This window comes from Dermacentor silvarum, chromosome 9 (assembly GCF_013339745.2).
Source record: "Dermacentor silvarum isolate Dsil-2018 chromosome 9, BIME_Dsil_1.4, whole genome shotgun sequence".
Taxonomy (NCBI): Eukaryota; Metazoa; Arthropoda; class Arachnida; order Ixodida; family Ixodidae; genus Dermacentor; species Dermacentor silvarum.
In genome coordinates, this window is record NC_051162.1 from 51,497,721 (window position 1) to 51,512,349 (window position 14,629).

Below are 14,629 nucleotides of genomic sequence, written 5' to 3' on the forward strand. Positions count from 1 at the left end.
AAAACCTAGTCCGCGGATAGCATACGCTGCTGTGAACATCTCAGCCAAGTTGTACAGTCGTGCGCGGCGGGTGGAATTCGTAAGCGGAATGCGAAGTGACCTTTCTCTCAAACGCTCTCATTTTGACACAAGCCTGCGGAAAACGCGGCTACTATTGCCCAACAGCGGACATCAGTCAAGATGTTTGGATCACTTTGGATCAGTGCGCTTCTTACTACACTTACTGTGTATATTTATTGTCGAAGTCTAATAAACAGGTTGAAATAAGCGAAAGAAAATCTGCTTTCGAATTTTGATAATAATTACGTACTTCCGGAAGAAGCCGACGATATCCTGTTGGAACAGGATATCGAATTAAACTTGGGCCACCCTGCTTATCGATGTCGTAGCGGTCGGGTCCCGCTAATTTCGACTAGCTTTGAACGCTCAACAAGCCTCGAACCACGCGAAACTTAAGGTCAGACCACACGCACGTTTGACAGCGCACGCACACTCGTAGCCCCCTATACATAGTTTGCACGTGACGTCATATCCGCCGCCTGCCCCGACCGTCCGCCATCGCTAGGCACCTCGCTACTAGCCGCTGGCCCGCTGCGCTTGTGTTCGGCGTTCGCTTCTACGTGTCAGCGCCGCATGTTTGCTGTCGTGAAAGCTTTGCGATGGCAAAAGTCAGGAGCCCTGAATTTTGCCCTTCCTACATGGACGAGCTTGTAGGGCCGACGCGGGCTCGCTACAAAGAAAAGGTCGGAATGTGCGACGGCGTGGACCCATACCAGCTGCACGTTGGCGTGGATACCTGCTCCGACCCCGAGGTGCTCCTCGCCACGACGTACGTGGATATTATTAATTATCTTGTCCTGTCCACGAGCTACGTCACTCTAAATGAGATGAAGGCTTACAAATCGCTGGAGGCACACAATTACTTCACGAGCGGTTGGGTGAGGAACGTTGCAGCGAAGCGCCTGTCGTCGGGTCTTATCATCGTCCTCGGCGAGGTGAGTCCATGAAAGCATATGTTCCTTCGTGTGCGGCAGAGAAAACTACCTTGGTATTTTTAACACGAAAGTGTTTTATGCCGGGGTCCACCAAGACTTCACTGACGTATTCCCGTCACGGAAATACGTCAGTGAAGTCTTGGTGGACCCCACCAAGACTTCACTGAATTTCCAGTGAATTTCCGTCACGGAAATACGTCATAGAACATAATACAAAAAAAGAAACCAGAAGAAAAAGTTCCACAAACATGCAAAATTTGGAAATCGAACCCACGACCTCTCGGGCCGCGACGATAGATCGCCGAGCGTTTAACCCATTGCGCCACAAACGCATTTGCAGAGAGCTACACAGACGCGCCTTATATATCTAACACTCCTCCGTGTACCCGCGCTCTTGCTCGGGGCGGTGCCGCCGCCTACGAGCAGAAAAGACAAGTACTGCATTATGACACTAACGCGCACCGACAGTGAACGCTTCGGTGGTCTCAGCACTACGACGCCTCGATGCCAGCATTCGAAGGGACGCTGGCATCAATAAGCACTACCAACGCCACCTAGGTGGCGTTCACCGTACTCAGCACAGCGGAGCGTGGCCTCCGCAATTAGCTCTGAAAATGTTTCTGAAGTTGATCGCGGAGGCTGCAATTACGACGCGCTGTACGCGCTGATTTGACTCGGTGACGATTCAGTTACGTGCTTTGTCTTGCGCGTTGTATTAGTGTGTCAGTTACGTGCTTCGTCTTTCGCGTTGTGCTAGCGTGTGCAGCGTAGTGCAGCTTCCATATGCACGACGGTTGCTCATGGTCATCGACGTTGGTAGTCGTGATGGAGGAGACGTGCCACCAGGCGTCAGCGTGGGTGCATCAACGCCTAAGGGCGCTTTAGCCACAAAACACCAATAGACATTATATATCAATGTGCAATAAACATTACACTACTTCTGTGAAGACACGTTTCACTTTCGTGTTCTATACCGATTCCTATATAAGAGGGATCAACCACATTTTTGTGCTGCTCCATTCACGGACAGCTTTCTTGTCACAAAGGTTCACCCATATGCACTTTTTCCCTAAGCTTCAAAACGTGTGTTCGCTTCTTTCTGCGAGTTTTGGTTTGCAGTTTGGTGCATGTGCGTGCATATGCATTTTGTTGCGTTAAATAGAAGTAGAAATTACCGTGCGTTTCTGAGAAGTGCAGCAGCTCAATGTGAGATACTTGGTCCAAATTAGCTGTGGTTTTACATGCTAATGTGTGCCAATTCAGGCCTTTAAATCGGGAAAGAAGCATCATGTGCTCTTGAGGTAATAACAGAATGAAGTCACACATACAGAAATGTTTGTGAAAACTTGGTTTACAAGGCAAACTTTATTTTCAATTTCAGGTCAGTCATTCCCAAATACTCCGGGAGCCACCACTAAAATCTTGGTTTTTGGCTAAAGCTGATGGCTCTGTCATCACAGCCCATTGTACATGCATGGCAGGAGCTGGAGAAGCCTGCTCCCACGTCGGTGCCATATTATTTCCTGTTGAGACGGCTGTACGCCTGAGAGATGCAAGAACATGCACAGAGAAGAGGAACGCATGGCTTCCAGCCAGCAGCCCAGGCACAGAGTACAAGCGCCTCAAGGACATATACTTCTCGTCATCGAGGATGAAGAAGCAAAAGATGGACAATGTCATTTGCAGGTGAATGACACACAGGTTCCAGCATGCTCGACACAAGCGCAATCAAGTAGACCACCTTCTCCAACAGAAGAAGAGATTAATTTGCTGTACTCAAGAATTGCAGATTCTGGAGTTAAACCAGCTCTCTTCATGGTGCACCCGGTGTACAGTGCAATGTTTCAGCCACCCCGCAGTGTAGAAGCCACGTGTCCTTCGGGAATTGTCTATTGCAGGGCACTGTCTGAGGACCTGGAAACACTCGCTCAACGTGGCGAAGATTTCCTTTCCAACCTCCACATCACAAAATAAATGGTCGACCATGTTGAAGGTAGCACAAGAAGACAATCAAACTGCTCCAAATGGTATCGCTATCGCGCAGGGCGAATTATCGCTTCTGTCATGAAAAGTGTGTGCACCACAAGCGTGAATGAACCTTCAGTGAGCCTACTGAAGAAAATATGCTACCCAGAACAGCACAAGTTCACTGCAGTATCAACAACGTGGGGGCTGCAACATGAACGTGACGCCATCAGGGCCTATGTAAAAGAAATGGTGCAGCAGCACACAAGCTTCGAGCACTTCAGGCCAGGGGTCTATTTGTGTACAAAATAACCGTACCTTGCTGCGACGCCAGATGCAATGGTCAAGTGCAAATGCTGTGGTGAAGGTGTTGCTGAAGTTAAGTGCCCTTACACCCTTGCTAGTAGTGCGATACCTCAGGCAAGCAATGATCCAAACTTTTGCCTTGAGAATTTGCATGGGAACCAGACCCTGAAGAGGACGCACCCATACTTCTTTCAGGTCCAGGCTCAGATGGCAGTGTGTAATGCTGCATACTGTGACTTTGTAGTATGGACTCCGTTATCTATGCACATAGAGAGGGTTCTCAGGGACGAAGCATTTTTTGACTCTTTAGTACCAACTGCGAAGAAATTCTTCACACATGTCATTATGCCAGAATTATTCGCAGCTTACTTTACGCGGAAAGCGACAACAAACAAGTGCGCTGACAACACAGAAAATGCATATTGCTTTTGCAGAGGCCCAGAATCTGGCAAAATGCTAGAATGTGATGACCCAGAGTGCAAATATCAGTGGTATCATTACACCTGTATCGGTATCACGAGGGCCCCAAAACAAAAGCACTGGTACTGCGAAGACTGTACTGCGAGGAGAAATAAACAAGCCATCAGTCCTGACTAACGAACAAACTGTCCATGTAACGACTTAGTTCAAGTTTTGTGCCGTCGTTACATTGTCATCATCACATTGTCGTCGTCACATCATCGCCTTCAAACTGCCCTTGTCAAGACACATCACAGTGGGGAGAATACTGCTACAGTCGCGGAACGTGCTGGTGGTGGAACGTGCTAGTTTCGTGTGATTTCTTACTAACGTTTCATTTCTTACCGATAAGATGCTACCACTGGGACTGTTTTTGGAACCTGTGCAATTATTTTGTGACTGAAACTTCAAGTACGACTTCACAATATGAAAGTTTGACTTGATCACGTTTTTTTTTTGCAACAAAGTACTGTGTGCATTAAATTTGTATTCTCTTTTGGGCTGACTTGTGAGTTTGTCAACATGACTGAGTATTGGGGATAAGATTGTTTCGCGGCTTCTGTGTGGTGTCCATCGGAAATAGTTTGAAGCGCAAAAAAACACAGACACAAAAGAGCACATGAGACACAGACGAGCGCTCGTCTGTGTCTCATGTGCTCTTTTGTGTCTGTGTTTTTTGCGCTTCAAACTATTTCCGATGTACAACCAACAGGCCCAAATCGCTGCAATTCTGTGTGGTGTGTTTTGAAGTCACAAACAGCTTAGATGAATGATTATGAATTTATCTTTTTTTTTTCGTTTGCCGAACATTATTGACCTGCGCTACTGTAAGTGGTACAGTGCGCAATATTTACAATGACGAGACCTGTGTAACGAAGCATTTTGGAGAAAAGGGGAGTCAAACACTGCATGTGTTTTTTTGTGCTCGCAAGGGTTTCGACAGGAATTCAGCGCACGGGCTTCTTTCCCAAGTGTAGAACCCCTGAAGAAACCCAAACGCCAGGCCGGGGTACACTTGTGCCCATTTGAACCGGTGGGTGCCCGGCGGTGGTGTGAATCAAAACAAGCACGTAACTGACACACTAATACAACGCGCAAGACAAAGCACGTAACTGAATCGTCACCGAGTCAAATCAGCGCGTACAGCGCGTCGTAATTGCAGCCTCCGCGATCAACTTCAGAAACATTTTCAGAGCTAATTGCGGAGGCCACGCTCCGCTGTGCTGAGTACAGTGAACGCCACCTAGGTGGCGTTGGTAGTGCTTATTGATGCCAGCGTCCCTTCGAATGCTGGCATCGAGGCGTCGTAGTGCTGAGACCACCGAAGCGTTCACTGTCGGCGCGCGTTAGTTTCATAATGCAGTACTTGTCTTTTCTGCTCGTAGGCGGCGGCACCGCCCCGAGCAAGAGCGCGGGTACACGGAGGAGTGTTAGATATATAAGGCGCGTCTGTGTAGCTCTCTGCAAATGCGTTTGTGGCGCAATGGGTTAAACGCTCGGCGATCTATCGTCGCGGCCCGAGAGGTCGTGGGTTCGATTTCCAAATTTTGCATGTTTGTGGAACTTAAAAAGTAAAAAACAACATTTTTTACATCCCTACAATTTCACCATAACAAGATTGTTTATTTAGTTATTGATACTGTCAACTCAGCAAAGGGTCATAACAGGAGTAGAATGAATACAGTAAAAAACAGCGTAGTTCACAATTTCTAGGCAGGATACAGAAATAAAAGCACTGCAAGCCATGCAGGAGAAATAACAGAATATTGTTTTCCAAATTGCACAAACATTGAGTAGTACCTGCATTACCAAACACTTGCACAATGGCAAAAACGTTAACTTGTGTCTACATTGCCATGATACATGCATACTCTCAACAGATATGAAGTGCCAATTTAAGCAAAACATTCACTTTAAGATGGTAGTTTCACAATAGCGTCCGGCAGTTCGTTCCGCTCATTGACAACCCTAGGAAAAAACTAAATGTAAAGCATTTGGTAAACACAGGAGAAGGAACGTACATGCTGTGTCTGTGTAAAATAGGTGTTTGGTTCTACGCTAAGATAATAATTCTTGTTTATGCTAATAAGATCATGAATAATAAGAAAAACAAGCTTTAGTTTTTCAAAGGAAGTTCTAGATTCTAAGGAGGGTAGTTTAGTGATATCTTTAAGTTCAGAAGGGGAGCGCTGAAAAGATCAAGCCAGAGTCACTCATTGGAGTTCGTAGGAACTACTGATGGGCACATGTTTGTGAGAGCGCAGCAGACCGTCAGTATCTTGTCAAGAGGCGTGCGTTCATCTCCTGGTTTGGAGGCAACATTGTCAATTGGCTGAACAGCCTTCATTATGAGATACTTGTTGCGTACAAGGCCAATCACTCGTTCTACGTGGATTCGGACGTTGGCCAGCTTTCTCGTTTTTTCAACGTCTACAGCTGTCAGCTGCTTCTGGCCCTTAGTAAATGCAGGTATATGCAGCGTAGCACAGTAGAAGCCCACTGAGTCAGCAATGTCAAATCCTCGATCAGCCAGAATTATATCTCCTTGCGACAATTTGTCCAGCATGCCACAGTGTTCCGTGATATGTTTATCACTGGTTCTGCCTCCCCAGCCTTCAGAAATGTATGATATGGAACCCTGAGGGCATATGCCTATTAGAAACTTTGCAGTGTTACAGTTCTTATAATTAGACCATGTTTCACTCCTTGTTACCAGGGATGATGGCCTTTCAATCCTAATTTCAAAACAATCAACTATTACTGCTACCTTTGACCCAAAGGAATCAAAGAATGCCTGTGGCATGGTCCTCTGAATGTCACTTCTGGATGGCCATGATATCAAAGACTTAAGTCTCCAAAATGCAGCGTCAAGTCACTTATCAAAAATCCTGCTTATGGTTGCACACGAGACACCAAACCTATATGCAAGGTCCTGGTGCGGCAAGTTTAACTTAAGCTTCATTAAAAACACAACAAATTCTTCAAATTTGGGTAGCCCATTCTTTGGCGTGTGCTTCACCACACATTCGATACACTGAAATACTGCCCACAACATTGGAAAGTTGAGCAATCCAGTATAGAAAACTACTTTTCCATTGTCCTCGCGAAGTGATGCCTCAGAAATTCTTTGAATGTCGTTTTCTTTCTTCAAATTGCACACTTCTGAAGTGAGTCTTCGGTTGTCGGTCTCAAGTGCCTGCACGTCTTGCATTGTGAGGTCTGTCTGCACAGAAACTTGTGCTGCTAAAAAAAGAAAAAGAAAAGACAGGTTTTGCTCACTGAGCACCAAGAGAGATCGACATTCAATTGATAACTTATGCGAAAAGTTGTTTGTGCAAACTTACCTATGCTTGTTTCCGAAGCCTCTTCGCAGCTTGGAGGCGGCGAACAACTGTCGGACTCTTGCTCCGAGCTTTCACCCCTTTCATGCAGGCAGTCGTCTGCTGATGGAAACTGGCAGCCTGTCATACTAGTTGTGGCGGCGAGTGTTTTCATTTCGCTGCGCTTTTTTGAACGTTGAAAGCGTGCGTCCTCAGTTGCAGTTCTTTCGTCACTGCCGTAGCCCAGATACAATGTAGGCGCCCAGTCTGGATTCGCATCGTCCATCAGCTTGGACGGTTTGCCTGCAAATGAAGAGTCGTGCCTAAAGCAATATTCTGTAGACATTCAAAGATTGCTTAGCATATCGCTAAGCGAAGCACAGATACCAAGAAATGACGATGCGAAGCAGTTTGCAGACCGTAAAAAAAAAAAATCCGTGCTACACTCACGATCTAATTATGAAACACGCGGTAGTGGAGGGTTCCGGAATAATTTTGACCGCCCGGAGTTAACGTGCACTACAACACAAGTACACGGGCGTTTTTCAGAGCGGTAAAAGCGATCATGCGGATCAGCGTGTGCGGGCAGGCGGTCACCAACGAGTACGGGTGCTGGCGCTTTCGCTGCCGCCCTTTTACGATCATGCGTGATGTGCAGTGTTTTCACGCGTTATATATGCTCACCCGAAATAAAGTGACGACCGCAGACACGCACGTTTTTGAGGTTCTTCAGGTCCTTCCGATTTATCCGGGAAAGCCACAGGCACCGACGTTTCTCCGACAACATTCTTGTGCGTTCGCACTGCCATGTTATTACTTTTGGTAAGGAGTACAGACCTACGCCCGGTTCGCGTAGCTCGGCTTCGCGGAAGTGGTACTTCTTGTGCGGCAACCGAAAATCGCGCAGATTGGCATGATCACGACGAGAGAAAACTTCGGATCAACAACGCGTCAGCGCGTGCAGCCTGCTCCAGCACGCTTCCGCAGGCGCGCAGGTGCCTAAAGATGGCGGACAGGCTCGCGGACCGGTGCGGAAGTGACGCACGTGCAAACTATGTATTGGTTAGACGCCTTGGTAGACTTATTGCTATAGCGCTTCAAAATGCGAAGTTGGATGTGGCTAAGACCCGTCGGTCAAGCTGGTGAGGGACAAAGCGGGTCCGCACCACGTTAGCGCGGTCAGACCGCAGCATTGAGCGCGAGCACACACTCAAGCCCTGTCGCCCACAATGCAAACGCCGCTCATACGCCCCACAGTTGCATGTAGCTGTGGTTTGCTACATAGCGTAGATACCGCGGCCGCCGCGGGGTACCGCGACGAGTCCACTGGATAAGCGCACGGCAGCTCGCCGAGGACAACTGCGTTTGGCTTGCGTGTGGCGCGTCATAGACCGCAAAATTGGAAGTATTGGCGTCTACGTTAACTTCCAAAATGAAACTTGAACTACGCGCCACGGTGACCTTCAGTAGGCGGAGCGTTGTGGGCACACCCCGCTCCGCCGTAGCCTTCGCAGTGCAAATCATTGAAGGAGAGCAAGCACCGCGAACGCTGTGTTGTGAATAACTTCGCTTCTGCTGAACGCATTGAAGCACTTTTTGCGGCAAATTATTTCTGAAATAGCCTATTTTAACTTCAAATGCATTTCTCCACTTCGATAAAGAGTGGTTCAGGTACCTTTAAATCCAAGCGCTTCTGGGAGGTGTACGCTATACCTACTGGTCTCACTGGGTGAATCCCTTTGCATTCCATTAGGATGTGCATTAGGATTTTCGCTGCAGCACTCATGCCTCATCTTGTTGCGAATATTTGATCCGGCATGGTTTTGTTCTCATAGGCAACCATTCTCATAGGCACGCATTTTCGCTTCTAATTTATTTCTTCCAATTCTTGTAAATCTCCTTGGTCCTTTTTGTTTCCATTCTTTGCACCCAATTCACTGTCTCTGTTTCTCTCACTTTCTTTCTGGTGACTCCTGGTTGTCTATTTCCACTTTCAATTATCCTGTACTTGGTTGCCAACTTTCCTGACCTCTTCCTCCGTTCTGTGTCCACGCTTTTGAGGTTGAGGTACTTGTGCAGTTTAGCCGCCCGTTTATCTTGATCCATGTTCACGAGTCTTTCTTCAAAACTAACTTTGCTTTGCTCTTCTTTTGATTTAGAACGAGGCTCAACCCACGTGTCGCCCTGCACTGCCGCATTTGTGGTATTTCCGTGGGCTCCCAAAGCCAACCGGCCTACCTGTCTTTGGTTAACTTCCAGCCACGATAAGATATCCGATTTGAAGCACAGAATGCGATTTGCGAACGCTAGCGGATGCGAGCACCATCTGGTGGTGTTGCAAGGAATCCAGCGGCGCGTACGCTACGCTGCAATTGGTCGGCCTATTCGGCAAGGGAACAGCCAGGCTACAGCGTCCATGGTGACGAAACCCAGCGAGGCTTCCAAACAAACCCTTTTAATAAAACAACGTGTTTGACACATGAGGGCCGATGTGAGTCCCCATCCTCACAACAAATAGCAAAGCAGGTCTTGCGGAGCTTTGGGTGGCGTAGTGTGTGGGCTGACAATGTGGCCCCAACAGAAGCACCCGGGTGTCTCTCAGTTATCTGACGCTACCTCGTGGAAAGGTTAAATGTGTAAGCATTCTTAGGCGACTCACTCAGGAAATATGTCAGCCGGTCCGTAACGCGTCACACGATGCGCTCCATGAAAAAAAAAATCGAAAGGAAAAAAAATGCAGCAGATCCACCGAGTTGTAGCGAAGCTTGGTGTGAGTGCATACGTAGTCGAAACGCGAGTACACGAACGCACACACATACACACTCAAGCGAGGGTGACACAAATTATACCGAGCCTTTTGCTAAGCGGGGTTGCTGACTACTAGCGAGTACGACGGACGTCTTGAACGCATCATGGTTTCGGAGGAAGCGTGCCCATAGGTACGTAGCGCTATTCGCATCCATTCTATCTGCAAGAGCCGTTTACTTCCTCATTACCGTGCAGCCGTAAATGCGCGAAGGAGAGCTTTCTGGTTCTTTATTTTTCTTTCCCCCGCACGACTGGCGCGGCCGCTGCCACGGCGGATGGATGGATGGACGGATACTATGAGCGGTCCCCCTTTGAAACGGGGCGGGGCGGTGGGTTGCGCCAACAAGCCCTTGTTTGTATTTTGCCTAGTGTTCTACCTATCTTTGAAACACACACACAAAGAATTCCCAGCATCAAACTTTTTGAACCACTATTGGGAACTTCGTTTTTGTACGTCTCCGTTGTTTGTGGTCTCCCTGCTTTTCCGCCACCACACTTCCAATCGCCTCTTACTGACCTCTATTGCAGATATGTTTACTCTCCCCCTGCTCTCGCTGAACCCAAGGGCTTCAAGGAGGCCAGAAGAGCCTAAACTGACAGCTGGGCAGATATCTTTACATTCTAATAAAACATGTTCCATCGTTTCCCTAGCTTTACCGCAGCAGGCACATTATTCTCCTTCCTTGGTGTACCTAGTTTTATAAGTGCGCGCTCTAAGGCATCCTGATCTCGCTGCGAAAACTAAAGCGTTTCCCTTTAAATTATCGTAAATTGTTTCTTCCAGTGAAATGCTAGCTTTAAGATGCACTTCCTCGCCACATACCCTGCAGTGTAAGAGATAAGCCTTGAGTCGCTTTTCTCCACAATTACATCAGCGTGTTCCGCAGGTTCAGCTGGCATTGAGGCAATTGAGCTTCCAACCTCGTCTAGCTTACCCTGGGAAAGAAGCGCATCGATCCTCTTGGGCATTGAATCTGAACTTTGTCATGGACGGTGACAAGAGCGCTTACTATGCCAGGATTTGCATTGGAACTATCGACACTGCGAGCCAAGTTATAGAATGTTAGACAATTGACCGTGATTAGGAACTCGTCTGGAGAAGGGTGGGCATCGCAGCCACTTGACTGGCGAACGATACCGAACAAGTGCTCCACAGGATCGGTGCTAAGCCGTGAAATGATCAAATATTTGAACCCAAGGTTCTGTGCGAGGTACTCCAATGATGAAAGCGTGCTGGCTATCGTGACCCTTAACCCTCTTGCAGTGGATTCACTAAGGAAGTGCCGCTTGTCGTGATTAGACGCTTCCCACTTGTCGAGGTAGTCCAGAAATTCAGCCGAAAATGAAGCATCGGAGAAAGCTGGCCTGAGTGCCTCGGCGCGAAATCGTGATGTCATCACGGTGATCAGTCTGTTGATCTTCCTGGATAAGAAATTGAAGAAATGCACGTCAGAACTGTGCACAGTGTGCTTTTTAAAAATCCCTTGCGTAAATGAAATATTAATGTCCACTAACGCGGAAAACTCTTGCGTTGCTTCAACGCTGCCGCATCTTTTCTCAATTTCTTCCTTGTAAAAGGCCAGGCCCCTTAGAACACACGATCCGAATAGTTGAAAGGTGTACATAACTCACATCTTCTCAAATGAGTTTGGATCCAGGTGTGTCTCAGTCAGCTTGGGCATTACTTTAAGCGTCCGAACGCTGCAGTCCCGTAGATATGCTTGTGTGTGTGTGTGTGTGTGTGTGTGTGTGTGTGTGTGTGTGTGTGTGTGTGTGTGTGTGTGTGTGTGTGTGTGCGTGCGTGTGTGTGTGCGTGTGTGCGTGCGTGTGTGCGTGCGTGCGTGCGTGCGTGCGTGCGTGCGTGCGTGTGTGTGTGTGTGTGTGTGTGTGTGTGTGTGTGTGTGTGTGTGTGTGTGTGTGTGTGTGTGTGTGTGTGTGTGTGTGTGTGTGTGTGTGTGTGTGTGTGTGTGTGTGTGTGTGTGTGTGTGTGAAACTTGATTCACCAGCGTACCATTCCTTTTGGTGTTGCAAAGCCCTGTTTCAGTAAACCGTTCCGCAGGCATTTAAGCAGATGGGGAAAGTCGGTGATGAAGTGTATAGTTTCCTCTTTTCGTCGACCGAGTGCCGTATATTACATTTGATTTCTTTAAACTACGCGGACACTCCAGCCAGCCTCCACATCTTCCGGTTCCAAGTGGCCCCGTCACACGTGATGTGATCAACGAACAAGCCTGCCTCTTCAACGAGGATCACTGCTTCAATTAGAATTTTATTGCGATAGCAATTATATGGACACTTCAACCGGATTTCTGCCGTCGGCGTCGCCGTCGCCGTGAGGTTCCGTATAGATAAAAGCTTCGCCGCGCGCCGTATGCCCCAGAGGCAGCGTGCGGGGACGCGCGCTATCACGGAGAGCGAACGCACTCAATCTCCCACGCGCAAGCAAGGAAGCGGAAAGCCAGCGCCGGAGGGAGCAGGAGGGGGGGGGGGGGGCACTTCTCTGCCAACAACCGCGCTCGTCGCTCGTCCGCACTATCTCTTATCTCTCCCACGCGCAAGCAAGGAAGCGGGAAGCCAGCGCCGGAAGGAGCGGGGGGGGGGGGGGCACTTCTACGCTGCCAACAACCGCGCTCGTCATTCGTTCGACCGCACCGTCTCTTATCTCCACACGGCTCTGACCTTTATGCGCCGTGCATTCGCCGCTCAGTTTCCGTTGAAGCGATAGACTGCACGTACCTTCGCCCGCTGCAGCGTATGGGCTTGCTGCCAGCGTTTTGCCAGTCGTTGTCTGCAGTCTTTCAGTGTGATCTATTCATGTTTGTTTGTGCGCGCTCACACCACGCTTGTTCAATCAGTTAGTAATAGTCGGGCCACATTTTCCAACGCACGCTACACATGCAATGCTGCCCGGGTCGGCAGTGCAGCGCTACAGGTGTGTCCCTTCGCACGCGCTGCCCACGGGAAGCGCTTCTCATCAACACCATCGTTTCACACGCGCCTTCTCGTGGTCATCGAGTCTCTCTTCATGGCGGTCTACTTGCGCCGCAGCACACCTGCTTACTTAATCAGCTCATGTTTACTACAATTCATATTGCTACCAAAGCCGCTCACCTTACTTCGTATGACATTGCTGTGTTGCTATCGCATTCATCGCTTCGCCCTTAGGGCGAAACTGTGACATTTTTTGAGCAACATATCTCCTTTAACAATGCCCTTGGTAGCAAAAACGCCAACAATCTGGCTCCATTTTCCTGCAAATGGAACAAACATAATGACCATGCTATGATCACACTGCTGGTACCTGTCGTCGGGCCTTGTGAATTCTCCGAGGTTGACGAAGCCTTGAATTTATCCAGAGGCCGTCACACTGAAGTGCTCCGAAAGCTTAATTTCGTATACCAACGATCCACCATGTTTTTCGAGGTCTGTCATGCTGCTGGTTTTTTTCTTTAGGATGGATGTCTATTGCTTTTACATTAAAACCGAATGTCGACCGATATGACTTCATGTACCTTTTCAGGGTGGTCATGCTCGGCATTAGGAGGATCTCGTTCTTCTTGATGTGCTGATAAAGTCGAGGGCTTTTCAGTTTAATCAGAACACATTCGAGTATCCATTCCTGATTGTAGCACATGCCCTTCCGACTGGCTCTTTTTGAAACTTGTAAGCATGCGCGAACACTGGCCTGCTGCTTTCGCGGCAACGATGAAATTCTTTCCTCTAGTAGTTCCTACGCCTAATTCGCATTCTTAGCCCTCATTTTTTCAAGAGTACTTGCAATATCAAGTAGCCTTGCCGACTTGTTTTTCTGACTTAGGTACCGCAGTTTTGTGGAGGGTTTGTTTCTTTGTTCCCTGCGTTTGGAGGTAGCTTCTTCTCGTCAGTATGGCCGTCCTCAGGTACTTGCATGAGATGCACGCAGACCCTGGAAGTTAACAAAACAAAAAAAGTGTTTAGGATTGCTTAGCATGGCTGCATGGGCGCGTAAAGGTACTCATGCTTCGCACTTTCTATAGAGGCAAACTATATACTATTCGTCACTAGTCATATTGAGGGTCATATGATATCGTCTTCGACTAGACCTTGGAGACGATTAGCGTATTTCAAAATCTGCGTGCAAGCAACAGGGGTTTATCTAGAATTTCGATGTGGGGGGGGGGGGGTACTATAACATGGGGGGGGGGGGGGGGATACGCAGTTATTGCTTTTTTGTGTGCGAAAGGCGGGGGGGGGGGTGACATTGTTTTACGTAATTAAGGATTAACGCTGTTTTTCAACAAATGGTGACGGAAAAGCTGCTAGTTAACAGAAGTACACTAAGGAACCTTTTAAGCAAGCATGTTAAACCACATCTTACAAGGGAGTTCGTCCTTGTTGGTACATGTCGAGCTCATATTGTTGCGCAAACAATACTAGAACGAAGGTGGAGACAGGCAGGCACGAACGAGCGCTGTATAGAAGGCCGAAATGTGTGCGTAGTTTTTCGTATTATAAATTCAGTACTATATTTAAAATAAACAGTCATGGCATTCTGTCACCACGTTTGAAAATTGCAAGAACATAAGGAACAGCGTTTAGAGTTTTGATTTGATTGCACGAAATTTATTCTTTTTTTTCTATCCAGAACAAATTGAACCAAATTCTTAATATACAAGTATTATTGAAAGAACAAAGTGAGGATGTTTTCAAAACTAAGAACAATATCACTTTGCAAGAGAAAAAATATACCCAACACAATAGACATGGAGAAGCCATATACCTTAAATAATACAATTA

At 47.7% G+C, this 14,629-nt stretch overlaps 1 protein-coding gene across 1 annotated transcript; it reads left to right on the plus strand.

The window, feature by feature from the left end:
* The first annotated feature begins 518 nt into the window (after positions 1–518).
* Positions 519–2,815, plus strand: LOC125939978 (uncharacterized). The gene is made up of 2 exons (XM_049655594.1): positions 519–995; positions 2,377–2,815. The coding sequence occupies exons 1-2, from the start codon at positions 660–662 to the stop codon at positions 2,683–2,685; spliced, it is 645 nt and encodes a 214-aa protein (XP_049511551.1). The 5' UTR covers positions 519–659; the 3' UTR covers positions 2,686–2,815.
* Positions 2,816–14,629: the final 11,814 nt, after the last annotated feature.